This window comes from Anser cygnoides, chromosome 20, assembly GCF_040182565.1.
Source record: "Anser cygnoides isolate HZ-2024a breed goose chromosome 20, Taihu_goose_T2T_genome, whole genome shotgun sequence".
NCBI classification, from domain to species: Eukaryota; Metazoa; Chordata; class Aves; order Anseriformes; family Anatidae; genus Anser; species Anser cygnoides.
In genome coordinates, this window is record NC_089892.1 from 3,735,861 (window position 1) to 3,751,363 (window position 15,503).

General features: G+C 49.8%; 1 protein-coding gene across 2 annotated transcripts in view; it reads right to left on the bottom strand.

Moving 5' to 3' along the window:
- The window catches only part of COL5A1 (collagen type V alpha 1 chain), a 150,866-nt gene that overhangs the window by 79,796 nt on the left and 55,567 nt on the right, over nt 1–15,503 (bottom strand). For both annotated transcript variants that reach the window (XM_048053347.2, XM_048053343.2), the window contains exons 5-7: nt 4,384–4,515; nt 2,421–2,567; nt 2,023–2,271 (exon numbers count right to left, since the gene is read on the bottom strand). In XM_048053347.2, coding sequence (XP_047909304.2) covers nt 2,023–2,271; nt 2,421–2,567; nt 4,384–4,515 — 528 coding nt within the window. The remainder of the gene's footprint in view (nt 1–2,022; nt 2,272–2,420; nt 2,568–4,383; nt 4,516–15,503) is intronic.

A 15,503-nucleotide genomic window follows, 5' to 3' on the forward strand; every position in this document is an offset into this window, starting at 1 on the left:
AAGGAAAGTTCTCTATGCTGAGATACGCAGGTGCTTTGGAAAAAAAAAAATAATAATCTCCTTTACAATGAGAACACAGCCCAAAAAAAAACAAGAGGTCAAAAAATCATCATGCACAACACTACGATTCTTTGCTGATAACAGCTTCTTGTAAATCACCTTTTAGCCTTCCCTTTTAAGAACGCGATGCAGATAGGAAGCCGTTGGTATATGCATCTAGACAAGCAAAGTAAACTGCTTGATGAATAGCGGGCAATGAACGAAATATATCTGTCCCCTGCTCCTTTTGTTCATGGGAGTATTGCCTACTAAATCTCAGAACTGCTCACTGGCATTTATCACGGAGTTATCAGCCATAATGAAGCTCAAGCCCGGGAAAAGTTAATAGACTGCACCTGCCTCCAAAACTTCACACATCACCCCCTGAAAGGTCCTCTTGTGTAAGACTGAGTCGCCTTATAAATTGAGATGGAGGAATTGCTATCTTCCCAAAACAGGTGAACTCCAGCGCCAGACACCCCCACTTCCACGCTGCTCGCAGGCAGCTTGCTCGGCCGCTGGGTTAAAGGGTTCTGTTCCTGTCTCCTCGAGAGTTCACAACTGCAGGTGGGGCCCTTACCTTCCACATCAAGGCGTGAACCTGAAACCCACATCCTCCGCTGGGATCCTTGCGCCTCAGGCTGCCACTTTTGGGGAGCCTTTGCCTCGGTGCGTGGAAGTCTCCCTCAGCCGCACAAGCTGTCCCCCTTCCTCTGCTCATCACCGAGCGATTCAGTGGAGCAACTGGGTGAACTGGAGCAGCCTCCCACCCCTGCAGCCTTCCCCTTTCACATGCAGTCCCTTCTGGAGTTTCTGGGGACCAGATCTGGGGACGAGACATCTCGCACGCCCACACCTGCAAGCTGCTTTGCTGAGAGCAGGCTCAGTTTTCACAAAAGAAAGCTTTGCAGTGGGTTTCCCTGAACTATCCTTCTCTTCGATTTCCTTTTCCTAAAGGAAAAAGTGCTAACGTGGCCCTTGAGCCTCTTATTTCCTCCTTCATTTTTTTTTAAGGTCACCCTATCCAATCTTCAATTCTTCTTTATTAGAAAGTTCAAGCTCGGCCAGAGATTTCTGGCCGTTTGTCAGGAAACAGAAAAAAAGTTTCCCATCCGCTGGTTCCCTCAGGTTGGTGCTCACTTCCCTCAGACATGCTGGAGCGTTTTCTGTTTCTGCGTATCGCTTCGGGCTGCCCGGCTGCCTCCTCCTTGGCAGCTCCATCCCCAGCTGCTGGGCCCGATCCCATCACCCTACCAGCCCTCGCCTCCTGCTGTGCTCCAGCTGCTTGGCTCTTCCAGACATTTTCCCTCCAACACCTCTGAATTCGAGTTTTTGGGTCCAGCTCCAGTTATTTTGGCCTCTTTTGCCACCCTCCAGCACCTCCCAGAAAGTCTCGAGTGCTGCAGTCCCATTCCTCTCCACTCAAGGAGGAACCACAAAATTCTGCCAGGTCCTAACAAATCCCCCCAGAAACACCATCCCACTATTGATGCCCCTTGCTGATGCTCCTGGATCATCTGAGGATGAGACCAACGTTGGACTACCTGAACTCCTACATAAAAACAAAAACTGGGCAAGACTTAAGGGTAGAATGGTCTCAAGTGCGGCATATTTCAGTTGAAGCATATTAAGTAACTAAACATGCAATTACTCCAGAGAATATCAGCTCTAAGATCCAGACTGATCTCATTTTTAGTAGATCTGTACTCAAAATAGAGGTCTATCTGTGGACAAATGTAATAGTTTAAAATCCAGAGCAGATTTTTCCAGGATAACAGTCCTCAATCAAATCCTAAATATCTGTATTCCACACCCTGAAATATCTCGAGTAAGAGTATCTCTTATGAAACGTCTTCTTCCAACAGCTGCCCAAGCCACCTAGAGATTTACCATACGGATTATCACATCTCCTTTGCTCAGGGCTATGAGATATCAGAAGTAATAAAAAAACATAGCGGAAGGAAAAGCATTCATTAAAATTACATCGGTCTCGTTGTAGGTGACGACGGTACTCGTGGGGAGCTCAGCTTCCACGGCGTTTTCGGTGAGTCCACCCTCGGGGTCTACTTCTTCGTTGTAGTTGACATCTTCGTACGGGAGAGGCGTGAAGTACTCCTCGTTGATGGTCTCGTAGTTGTACTCGTCCACGAGGGGGTCGTCCACCGCAGCGTCCCCTTTCGTCCGCCCCGTGGGGTTCCCTGTGTCGGGTGACGGTGTGGGGGCGGGATAGTCCTGTTGGAGAAACACAGCTAAAATGCCAGAACCAGAGAAACAGAGCGGGTGTTCTGCACCATCCTCCACCCCCCAGCTCATGGCTCGATGAAGGTGTTTTTTTTTTTTTTTTAACCAACCACCCCATTGCCAGGACCTCGCGTCAGTACCTGCTTGGTCTCAGGTCGCTCTCCAGCAGCCACTTCGGGGGGGGCAGGTTTGGTGGTGGGTGCCTCAGGCTTTACAGCTTCATCAACGTCTTCGTAGTAAGGGTACTCGTAGTAGTAGGTGTCACCTTCTCCCTCCCCATCGGTGTACTGCAAAGAGAAAACACGAAGCAGAAAATAAGCTGGTGGCCCCCAGCACGCTCCTGCCAACCCTTTCTAGGTTTTATTTCACATCAGTGGGCCATGCCGTGGTGCAGATTAGCACGGCACCATCTTTCCCTTCCTCTTGTTCATCAGCTTCTGCAACACCTTCACCAAGGGCCTGCCTTTGGGCTGATTGCTTCGACAATTGCTGTGATTTCAGGTTCCCAACAATGCGAGCCACGGGGCATGTTCTGCCTTAGAGAGAATTGAAGCCACCTTGCTGGAATCTAGTCACCCTTGATAGCATAATCGAACAAAAAGTGATTTTTTATTATATGTCCAATTGCTGAGCCCTCTTGGGTCACATCTCAGACACGCAGAGGGGGATGAACACACACTCAGAGAAGCAGGGCTGCTATTTTCACTCCTCTGATTGCACTAACGGTGTGCGTGTGATTTCCTATCTGCCGTGACCCGCAGGCGGAAGGGCTTCAAAACCAAGATATTTTCAGGGTTTTCCACAAGGCGTCAGTCATTCTTCAAAATGAAATACAAACCAAACGTGTGGTTATAGCCGGGCATGGCAAATCTCTTTGCCAGTCCATCGCTCTTGCTGGCAGCAGACGCCAGCACACAGAAGAGTTATCCTTACACAGGGCCTTACGACAAGCCAGCTCTTGTTGCATTGCTGGCTCAAAAAGAAGAGATTTTTTTTTCCTACTGCCATATATTTTGACCATAGAGTCTATTTTATTTTGCTTTTTTGTTTCTCCAGAAGCACTGGCGGCACAGTTACAGCACTTCGCTGCCGTGCTCTGCCCCACGCTGCTGCAAGCCTTGTGCTGCTCCCCAGAGCAGATTTTTAACCTAAACCCAAGCTGGAGCAGGGCGATGGCATCGCAGCTTGGTGGGGATGTGGCAGGAGCCTGCAGACCCCAGACCAGCTGAAAGAGAGCGTGCACATGAGCACCTACAAATGGGGCAGAAGCAGCAGCCAAGGAACTGAGAAGCAGCTGAGGGTGCCAGACACTTTAATTGCTGTGAGCTGGGCTCAAGACCTCTCCTAAAAGTGTAAAATTCAGGTGATGGTCTCCTGGAAATCAGCCACGTCCAGGCATTTCCGATTGAGCAGCAGAAATAGAGGCACACCATCAGTTGTTTTTTTGTTGTTTGCTTGTTTGTTTTTTGTTGTTTTCTTTCCATTTCTTTTCATAAAGAAATAAATCTGACTGTAGAAAAAAACTAGCTAGCACAGCAGCATGTACAGGAGAAATCATTACAGATCAGCTGGGAACATTTCTGCCAAAATGAAATTCAAATGGCAAATGCACAGGCAAAAAAAAAAATACTTCTCCTGCCCTTGCCACCTGTTTCAAGAAAGTACTAATAAAAAAGTGCTTAATCTCTTCTCAAGTTTAACGGTAAAAATTGGAATTTAGGAACAGGTGCGTGTTTTGGACAGGATTCGACCTGCCTGGGAAGGTCGGTGCTTCGGAGTCAGCTCAGGCTCTCTCTGCTGCGAGCTTTGAGCTCAAAGCGACTATTCATTGCTGGAAACGGGAGGAGTGCAGAAAGGAAGGGAAACTCCTGGGGGCAAGAGCCAAGCAGGCAGAGGCCAGGAGTGGCGGATCCTAAAAACAAAGCTCTGTCTGGGCCGCTGCCTTATGCTGGAGCTGCAGAAAAGGCAAACGGGATGAAGGAGCTGAGTGTGTCCACAACCACGGCGTGGAGCCTGATGCTGCTGCCCCCAGAGCATCCCCATCCCCAACCCCATCCTCATCTCCCCCAGGGGTCTCCCCACCCGACGTGCCCCTCCACTCACGTATTCGTCCTGGTTGGGGTCCTGGGACTGGGGCGAGTCGGGGATGGCGGTGTCGCAGTCGGGGCTGTAGTGCTCGCAGTAATCGTGGGCTGCTCGGGGGTCCGCCACGATCAGGAGCTGCTGGATGTCGCCCTGCGGGGAGGCAAAGCAGCGTCAGGGTGTGCACAGAGCCAGCAGCCCCACGCCGCAGGTGAGGGGATAAAACACCACGGAGGAACAAAAAGGAAAAGCCCCGGTGCTGGGCTGCTTCCCAGCTGCTCGTTAGCCTCAACACTCCTGTTTTTCCCACCCCATCACCTTGCCTCATAAAAGAGACCAGCTCCTCGCTCTAACTCCCGTCTCGCCTCAATTTTCCACCTGCAGCAGTGGCAGATGCAGAAAGATCAGAAGTACACCTGATAATCGGAAAAAAAAATAAAATAAAAGCAGAGGGAGTTTGCAGAGACTGACTGAGAGCCAGGTGCACTGCAAGCTCCCCAGACGCCAGGCCGGCGCAGCAAACCCGGCACAGCCAAAGCCCAAAGGTCAGAGTGGTAATTGCTCTTTAGTTCCCTAAAAAAATCACCCTACTGTTTATCCACAACACCAAAAACGCAGTTTATTCAGTAGATGGTTACATAAGAAAAGACCTTGCTACTTGGATTTTTAGAGCTGATGCTTTAATTAGGGGGATAAGCCTGGCTTAATAATAGAAAAATATCGCTAACGATAAAAAAAAAGGAGCATGACAGCAGAACTGAGAGGACAACTCGGGCACGTAATAGGAACCAGAAGCTCAGACCGGAGCCTGGCCAGAACGTCTCAGAGCCCCGTGGAAAACCAAAGGATGTTTTTGAAGCACGAGACCAGGGCTGCCTTCGCGCACGCAAGCTGCGCTTGTTCCAGGTGCTGGCCTGCGGTGGGGGACAGCCCCCCAGTGGCACGGTGTCACCTGAACACCACCATCGGACCTCACCAGAAAAGTGCTGCTTGCATTTCTGGCAGCGATCCGCAAGGAAAGCAAGTTTGCAAGAGCGTCCACCTCTGCAGAAGCTCTAAAATGCTATGCAAGTTATCCTAAAATTCAGCCGTGGTTTAAGCTTTTTAGTCATTGCTTCCTCCGAATAACCTTTAGAAAATTAACAGAGATGTCTGCAAAGTGGTTTTCAATTACCATTTAAAAAAAAAGATTATTTTTTTTAAAGTAATTCCATGGAGTTCAGTTCTGTCATTGTTGCTTTGGCTTTTTTTTCCAGCGTGACCACAAAAAAGGGGGATGCAGGACCAGGAAAATGGAAAATATGCTTTTGTCTCACAGAACATCTCCCATTTCCAGCCAGCTCCGGCCACCACCTGCAGGGTGACCTGCTGGAGGGTCGGGGTTCCTCACCCCACGTAACATCATCCCAGCCTCCCCAGGTGGCTCAGAGCAACAGAGCAGCCTGCCCCTTCGGATGTACCTCCAGAGGAGGATGCCCAACCTGGGCAAGACGATTTGCTTGATGCTCATGATGTGAACGTCCTTGCATCTGCTATTTCTGAGCGCAGGACCCCAACAACCACCCCTGCCCTCGCTGAGGACCAAGTTAAACCATTTACGCCCTTCTCAGTCAGGCAAAGCTCCCCCGTTTGCATGAGGTCGCGTGGAGTGTCTGGTGCTGTTGGGATAAGCTGAAATAAAACAGCCGCAGAAGCAGACTCAGTGCTTGTCTCCGAGAGGCAAGGAAGGAAGCCTGAAAGCTTTTTCTTCCTGATAAGCTTGGATTTACACCTCAAGGAGAACTGATAGCCTGTATCCTATAAGCGACCAGAACTAAACTGGTGTATTCACCAGGAACAGATAAAGCAAAGAAAGGCACGTTGGATAAACACAGTGCAGAAGATTAAGCAGGAGAGAATTTGCTAAAGCCGAGTTCGCTTTTAGTCTCAGCTGACGGCAGCTCCTGAGCTATGCATGGGAAGAAATCCTGGCTCAATCCTGCCCTGCTTCCCAGCAGCAGAACAGGAGCAGCGCGTCCTCTGGCAGCTCAAGGCACCGGCGGCTCCTCTGAGTACACAGAAGGACGGCACTGCAAGTCCCAGCACCTCCACGGTCAGGCTTTGGAGCCTCAGCAGACACCCCAAACTCACCCAGCCCAACACACCAAGGGATGGCAGCGGCCCAGCAAGCAGGGGAGGAAGAACAATGCCTCCTGCTAGCTCCGGGTTGGGAGCTTAAAGTCAGTGCTTATCTGAATAAATCTGGCTTGCAAAGGGTGCCAGGAGAAGGCGTGAGCTGCATCAGACAGCTCCTTCAGAGCTCACCACGCTCCACGAGCATCCCTCAACATGCTTCCTATTTCTCCCACTTCCTTTCCAAACCCCATCACCCTGCACGGCAAAGCCCATCCTTCTCTTGTTCCAGCACGCAAAACCAGAAGGAAAACCAGGGCACCAGAATTTGGAGGAATGAGAGCCCCAGGGAGCATCCGAGCTCAGTGCCCTGCCGTGGGTCGAGCAGCTCAGTGCTGGGGGAAGGAGGAGAGCTCAGGGGCTGCCAGACCCTTCCTCTTGGTTTCATTAACAGCAAGTGCACGGCGCTGGTGGGCGTCCCTGTTAACACTCGTAAAAAGCAGACAGGAGTGAAACCTTGTTAGCAAAATTCCCCGTCAACTGACCTCATCCCTCAGTGCAAAACAATAAAATGGGCTAATTTAGCCTGTAATAAAAAGCCCCACTATCTGAACTGCACAAAAGATGCACAAAGCTCCGCTGTCGAGAGCCCCATTTCTTTGATTTAAAAAGCCGACTTTAAATGGAGCAAGCCGTGCTGGGAGGTTTGCGAGCCTTTTGTGTCCTTTCAAGTGTGCTGCCGCTAATAAATTTCGCCGAGAGATAGCTGCCCCCAGCCCCACCGCGGGCTGACAGCGGCACGGCCAGCCCCGCTCCACGCCACAGGTCTATTTGTTTCACTGTTATGGTTACACAAAGCACCCCGGCCTCTCTCCTCCCTATTTCAGCATCTGCTTTTCTCAGCAAGAGCAGCGATAACGAAGATACCATTAACTCACCCCCCCCCCACGCCACCCCTGCAGCAGCCGCAGATTTTCCACGAGGCCTTTGCAGAGGAGAGGGCTTACCGTGACACCGCGTGGTTCGAAGATTTTACCTGCCAACTTATCTAGGTTTCAAATAAAGAGGTATCTCAGCTGGGGAGCAAGTCAGTAATGCATTGGCATCGCTTTGTAAGAAATCACGAGCCTAGCAAACTCCAACCCCCCCCCGGCACACGGTGGGGTAACCGCACACACCCGGGTCACCTCTGGACACAGATGCCCAAAAAAGCCCGTCCGGGCACGCTGGGGTCTGAGACCTGCATCGCTTGACCACTTATTACTCCTATAAAAAATCTCTTCTTTTGTCTGAAGATAACCCATATTTCATCCGCCAGAAGAGCTACTTTTAAAAAAAAGGCAAATAAATCAAAAGTTGACCTTTATTCCTAGAACTTCCTGGGAAGAGGCAGAGGCAGAACAGCGCATTTATGAAAACGATTGTGAATTGTGAGGCTTCTTTTTTTTTTTTTTTTTTGCTCCACCGAACAGATGTAAGTGCTAACTGTCATGACCAGTACGAATTTGTTTGACATTTATGGTAAAGCCATTTATGCCTGATGACTCATTTGCTTTATGGATTAAGTTCCATCAAGCCAGTTTAACTCAACTCCCCAGCCAGCTCCCAGACACGACTGGAAAAGCTCTTCTGGAGCATTTTTTAACACTTATTCTATATGTGTGCAAAAATGTCACATCGCTTCCAATGACATCAACTTCAGTAACTTGGAGAAATTGCTGTGGTTCAACAAAACAAACAGCTGGCGAGGATAATCGGAGTGACTTCATCTGGCATTGGCAGCAGCTCCATAAATACTGGGATTCTTCAGGGCCCCCACTGCAACGCACTAATAATTAACCAGGCTGTTGTTTTAGTGCATTACCACAAGAAGTCTTAGGGACACTGAACTATAGAAGAATAACGACTACTTGATGAGCCTCTTAAAATTCCCACTTCTGAACTGGACAGCCACAAACTCAGGATGCGTATCTTAAAAAATAATCTTAATTATCAGAAGCAATTGGGATGTTACTGAGTTTTACTACCACAAACTCGCCGCTTTCATAAATGCAAACCCCATCAGGTAGTTTAAGAGCAGCAGAAGTTCAAGGGGGCCCTACGGTGAAGTGAAAGCTTTGAGATCCCACCAGCAAGTTTCTAAAAAACCTAATCCCTGTCTCAGAGATGGCCTGCCAGCCTCAGATGCTCCACTTGATAAAAGCTCTCATTAGCACTTGCCCATGGGCAGAGGTTTCCTGCTAAGGACACCGCGGCCGCCCTGTGCAGGGCTTCGTGTGTGCAGAGAAGCGGTGTTGGAGAGGTCAGTGAAGAAGAGAAGCAATAGATGACCCAAAATTCACCATGGCCCCTTGCTGGTGCAGCAGGACACCCAGTCGGACACACGGCGACTGCTCAGTGTCGGTGCATCCTCCGTGGTACCGGCGTCACCCGGGGGTCTCTCCTTTAAACACAGCTGCTGCAGAGGAGAACCCAAACAGCAGCAGTGGGGTCAGGCCAAGCCTCGTCCCCCTCGTACCTGCATCCTGACCTGCTCTCGCTGGACGAGCCTGAGTGACTGGCACCCGAAGGGCATCCTTCAGGCCTCCAAAGATGTTGCGCTGCAAAATCAGATTTTTAAAATCTACAAAATTGGAAGCAAGCACTTGGAGATCTGGCTCAGTAAAAAATGAAATGAAATAAAAAAGGGAAGGGCTCGGTTCGCACGCAGTCATGAGTCAGCTGCAAATACTTGGTGGTTTGGATGCAGACAACCCGGATGTTTGCTTCCCTGTCCTGCGCAAAGGGGGCTGCAGGAATGGACAGACGGTTTTGCTGCGAGACCTCTGCTATTTCCCCTCCTGGGCTCGAGTCACCACAAGAATAGCTCTCTCCTGGCTTTTCGCACTCAGATAGGAGCCTCTTCTGAGCCCTTTTTAGAAAAAAAACAAGTTTAATTTTGCAGAAAAGGGACAGAAGTTTCACTAAAACCAAGTACAGCTTCAAGTAAAAGCCTTTCTCAAGGGCTGACAGTAGATTTCTTTCTCACTGCAGCTCCACGTTGGAGACGAGGTACCCCAGGACACCCAGCTCTCACCACGTCCAGCCCAGTTCTGCATCCCCACCTCAAAGAGAAGCTGCTAGCATTCCTGACATTAAACTTTGAGAACAAAAGAACTACAACAATTATTTGAACAGCCTGTGTGCCTCTCTCCCTGACCACAGCAACAAGAAAATAAGCCCTTTAGCTCTAAGGTAGTTAACCTCCTTAGGAATTTCATTTTTTCATATTCATTTTTTTCAATTTTTCATATTCATTTTCCCATCACAGGGGGATGCTGTGACTCGCTGCTCTCATCAAAGGAGCGAGCAGGGGAACACCACTGCACACTCGGGTCAGCCCGCTCCAGCTTGGTTCTTAGAAATGATGCTTTTCATAGCAAGAGGATGCATTAGGGATGTAGGCAGCGGCAGTAGGGTGATAGTTGGACCAGATGATCTTGGAGGGCTTTTCCAACCTTAATGATTCTGTAGTTCTATGATTTCTTGTGTTCTTGCACAGGCCACAGCACAACACTGTGTTGGTTATGACAGATCTCAGCCTAACACAGCAATACAAATCACGAGCAGCTTAGCAACAACTCCTCAGCAAAAGACAAGGACAAGCGACTCCCTAAGAGCTCAAAAGCCAGATGGCTTTCCTAATTCTGGAAAGCTCCCCCGAAGAAGCCGTCGCTCTGCCAATACCCAAACACCAGTCAAGGGCCCAAGCCATTAACAGACTGGGAGACACTACAGCAAGCTTAGTTTTTGAGTGGCTACTATTCTTTTCCCCCCGAGCTCGGCTCCAATAGCCACGCAAGGTAAATAACAGCCCGAGCTAATGTAAGCACTCCTCAGCCAGCGCCTGCAGCCCCAGGCTCGGCGCCGAGCACCCGCAGCAGTCACCGAAGCAAATGCAGAGCCAGAGCTTGTGCCAAAGTCCATTTTTGCTTAAGTGACAGCGCAGAGCTAATTCCCAAAGACAACATACACAGCATTAATCAGCAGTATGGATTATTTACACAACAGTGCTCTACAGGCAACGGACGGAGCCGTCCGCTATTTCGGAGAGTTTCCTACTCGTAATGGGTGAAAGATTTTCTTGCCTTTCCAAATGGCTGAGTTTGTCATGGCCATTAATCATCCCCAATTTCTCCCTGAGACTTTCCATGGAATACTCCCCAAACCCCGGCAGCCCAGCGCCTTTCCCTTCCCAGTCCCATCCCTCTACCAGTAGCTTTCCAGTCGCCCTCCCCTCGGCTGCCCGACTCCACAGCTCTCACGTCCCACCCATGGAGCATCTTGTGTAGGGACAGTCAATACCCCAAAGAGAAAGGGATGAGACGGAAAGGCCTGGCGATGCTCAAAGAGCCCTTTAACGATGGGCAAGTGCCCAAAAGGAGCTCCGGGCTCGCTGCCTGGGGGACCCAGGCGCCCCCATCCTCCTGCACCAGCTCCCCGGCCCCTCGCTGCCTTCCCACGCCAGCACCAATTCATCCCCCGGCACGGCGCCTAATTGAAACCCTTGTCCTTTCAGAAGGGACGTCTAATCACCAGCTTGAAGGTCCCAAAAAGCGGCAATTGTACATAACCTTACTCAACCTTGAGCCTGACTGCCTGCGAAGGGGCTGCGGTGGTTGGATGGAGCACCATGTGCGCATTGCACGTGCTTTGCTACCCTGTGGCTTGCCTTATAAGCCAAAAAATGAGCATCACTTCCAGAGTGCGGTGTGTCTTTCCCAGCTAAAAGCCACTGTCTAGACCCTGGAGAACAGTTTTTACCCCAAAATCCACCAAACGGGTGGAAAATCCCAGATAAGGTGGATTAGCAACCTGCCACTCAACTAAGATCCAGGAATTTAAGGGACATCAGGATTATTTTCCTCTCCACCCCAAGAAACAGGCAGCTTGGAGAGCAGGTGGCACTGGCAGAAGCACAGAAAGCATCAAACCCACAAAGCATTTACTGCGAGGCTCTCGCAGCAACGCAGTGCTCCCTGGTTTTGGTTCCGAGGGGGGAGAAACCCCAGCCAAACCCAGGGAGCCAGGCTGCCCAAGAGGCACGGCTGCTGGCAGCACTGTACTTTTCTCCCGAAAAATAATAAGCTGGAGGTTAAAAAAAAAAATAAAGATGACCATGGCAGCTGAGAGGCTCTTGTGGGAGCATCCCGGGTCGGGAGGCAGCGGTGGCCCCACGCACGTACCGGGGACACGTCCAGCTTTCCCTTGACTCACGTCTGGTGCCGCGAGCTGCCAGACGGCGGCTGCGCTGCAAAGCTGACGAGGACTTTTAATAACTCTTAGGGCTAATTGCACCAGGGAGCCGGACCCACCCAGAGGAAACCGTGCTGAGAAACGGCTCCTCGGCTGCTGGTTCTTCTCACGCCCCATGCAGGCGGCCCTACAGCAGCTGCTGCAAACGTGGTAGCATCACCGTCGTGCGCTGCGCTCCTCGGAGAGGGAATAGTTGCAGGCTTTGGTTTTTCTCTCCCTTTTCAAGCTCCCTGCCCTGCTGCTAACCCAGGTCCCTCTCAAAACCGCTGTGATGGGGTGGCGTGGGCAGGGCAAAGCAGCTGCCAAGCAGTAGGGACTGCAGGAAAGGAAAAGGCAGCCAAGATGACTTTAAAAAAAATAAAGCAAATACAAAGACTGCTAGAACACCAAAAAAAAAATATCCTTAAATCAACAGCCATTGTGCCCAGATACTCAGCTCCTTTTGCTATTTTTATATGTTTTATGTCTTTCAAACAAACTGCCATCTATCTGCTAGGATTTTTGGGTGTGAAGCAAGCAGTTAGGGACACAGAAAGCGCACTCCCATCAAACAGCTTCCTCGAACTGTGCAGCCCCAGCCTGGAAGGAAGGAGGGACAGGGAGAGTGGTGTTACAAAAGGCTGCTTTATATTCACTCCTTCTCTAAAGCCTGGCCAAGCACCGTGGTAACACAGGCAAAAATAATATGAGATGTGTCTGTAGCTATTTCACAAAGAAGGGAAAAATAATAGCACAGCTCAGGTTTTTAAAGGTGAAAAAGAAAAAGAAGAAAGCCCCTGACAGTCCCAACCTCTCTCCATCCCAATAAAGAGGATATTACTCTCAAATTTTATTTTCTTATTGTAAGGTCAGTCTTTATATTTGCAAAATGAGCATTTTTCAACTTTTTTTTTTGGTAAATTGTATGTTCTCAGCAGATGTCAGAACGCCCCCCCCCCCAGCAGATTAGAAACATATGGGAAGAACAAGAAATCCAAACCACACGTTTTTATTAAACTGCATGACTCCTAGTTCAAGTTTCATCACACTGAAGTAAATATTTTCTCCCTAAAGTAGCAGCTGCAGGTTAAGTTATCCATAATAGGTATTTCATATACGTATGCTCATATACGTATGGAGGTGCCCCTATGTGCACATCTCATCATTGCTGGAAAAAACTTGAGATGTCAATGTGAGGCCACAAGGCTGAAGCTGATTGTGCATTTCTTTTGAAAATAACCTGCCTGTGAACATGTACTGTTTTTTTTTAAGCTGCCAAGACTCCAAAACTTCATAAGTATCAGATTTAAGGTTGTATACGGAACCCTAAATCTATCACTATATAGACATTTTAACTAATGGCCTAATTACCCTGGAACATGAGACTTTGAGACTTTTCCAGGGTATTTCCACTTCAGTCAGCGCACAAGTGATGAGAAAGCTTTTTCCGTAGCCCCCCTGCTTGCCTCTCTAAGCCTGGCTCTGCAGCCACAGTGCTTACACACGTTATCACACAACTGCGCTGTGCTCCCAAGCACATGCACTTAAAGTAGACATCTATATATCCATAGATGCAGATGTTAAGCCCTGCTGGCTTGAAAGAGCTCCTCCACTGATAGAGGAGTTTTCCAGGAAAGATTTGGATACTTGGAAGACGCCGACTTCCTAGGGAATTAGCTTCCACTTGAAGCATGGGGCATGCACCCTGCTAAAGCCTGAGGCGGTCCTAGAGGTTTTTCTGAAGCCAGGGCTTAATCCTCATCACCAGCCTCTTCCTGCGAAAGCTGCGACTTGGCAGGCACGGGCCTGGGCATTTCCCCGAAGCAGAGGACACGACACATCCCCAGGGACGGACCTGACCCAGGCAGAGGCACTGATCCTACCAGGGGACAACCTGCACCTCTCCACCAGCCATGAACCCCATCCCTAAAGGGCTGACCCAGGCCAGAGTGAAGCCAGTTGAGTACGTGCCATTTATCCCCCTCCACCAGTCACCCAATCAAGCAATAACAATCTTTACGAGATTTCCATCACCTGCAGCAGATGCAAAGCCAAGCCCCACAACCTGCTCCTGTTCCCCTCCAGTGCTCCCATTTCAGCCCCAGCAGCGCAGGAAGCCAGCACCCTCAGTGCCACAGCTCCAGGGAGACTTTGGGGCTGGGGGATGAAGAACTGCATCGGCCTCCTCCACAAGCAGCCTGCTGTTGCTCTCCTGGCCGGCTGACACCCCTCTCTTTTAAGAAGCCCTTGCAGGTCTCCTGCAGTTTAACACCTTGCCAAGGAGAGAAAATCGACAGCAGCCAGAGCCCCTTGAATTGCTGGGGCTGTCACCAAAGCCCCAACAAGTTCTCGTAGAGCTTTGGGATGGAAACCTTGCAGTGTGATCCATTCTAGACCATGGTATTATCCAGGCCTGGTTGGAAGAAATAAATCCTTTGCTGGCTTCTTTTTTGAGTTGCTGGCTGGGCAAAGGTGTTCTTTCTATTTCTGGGGCAGGATAAAAAAAAAAAAAAGAGAGAAGATAAAAAGCTGACTGCAGAGAGCTCTTCCAAGTTGACTCAGTTTTCTTTGGCTGCCCAAAAAACTCCCGTAACATGGTAAATAGCCTGAATCTCTTTTCCCCCTCTCTAGCTTTGACTGAAAAGTAGGAAACCTGATTCTGAGAAGAGCTGGAACGAGGGAGAAGCAGCTTCAGCCACCCTGCGTGCAGGGCCAGCTTGGCTGAGGGACTTGGCACACGCGTGCCATCGCCTAGAGGATGTGTGGTGTTAGGGTCAGACCTGGTGGAGGTCCTTGGCAGACTTCCTCTGTGTGTACTCCTTGTGTGGGATCTTATACCTTGCCTCCCATCACCCAGCGCTCGCTTTTCTGCCAGCACAAGGAGCTAGAGCAGAAGTGTCTGTTTTAATAGGGTTCCTACCTGGAGGAAGTGTTTGGAGCACACCTCCTGCATGTACAGCAGGGAAACACCTTCAAAGAAATGGCCCAGCCTCCTGGCCACCTCTGGAATTACATCGCTAGCAACCAAATACTCATCCTCTTGTGTACACCACAAACCCCACTGAGTTATTTAATCTGAAGGTTTAAACTCTAACACATGAGGAAGCATTCCCCTCTAATGAATTTGTTAGGACAGCAGTGCATTTTTTGGCTGTTTTCCCCCAAAAGCAAGCCATGTGTGACCTCTGCGCAGCTACAGGTGTGTCTGTCTACCTCAATAACTCTCAGATCTGATGGCCGATCTCAATCACATTTGACAGAGGAAAAAGGCTCGAGATAATTAAATTCCTATAAACGTCATGGAAACAGGCAGCCAGGTAAAAGAAAGGCATCACACAAGTTCACTGTCTCAAGGGGGGGCTGTGCAGCACGAGCTCACTTCTGATCAGCGACAGGAGCGTTCAGGACAGGACATCTCTAATGTTCCTGCCATAGGAAAAGCTTTAAGCGACCACGAGACAAATTAGAAGGAACGCGGACTTGACTCATCTCACAGCATCTGACGTTCCCAATTGCAGCAGCAACTGGAAAAAGATGAGCTGAAGCACCACAAAATAAGCGGTTCTTGTGTTTCTGCCTATACATAGCAGACACCCTCTCCTCCTCAATTTTCCAGACCCAAGGAGAGTGGAGGAGAAAATTGAGCATCTCCCGCTCTCAGCTAGCTGGGTCCCCTGGCAGTTCAGAGGAATAACACGGGACGCAGCAGAGCCCAAGGGTTTGTTGCTACCTGTCATCAGGCACCGGTCACGTTC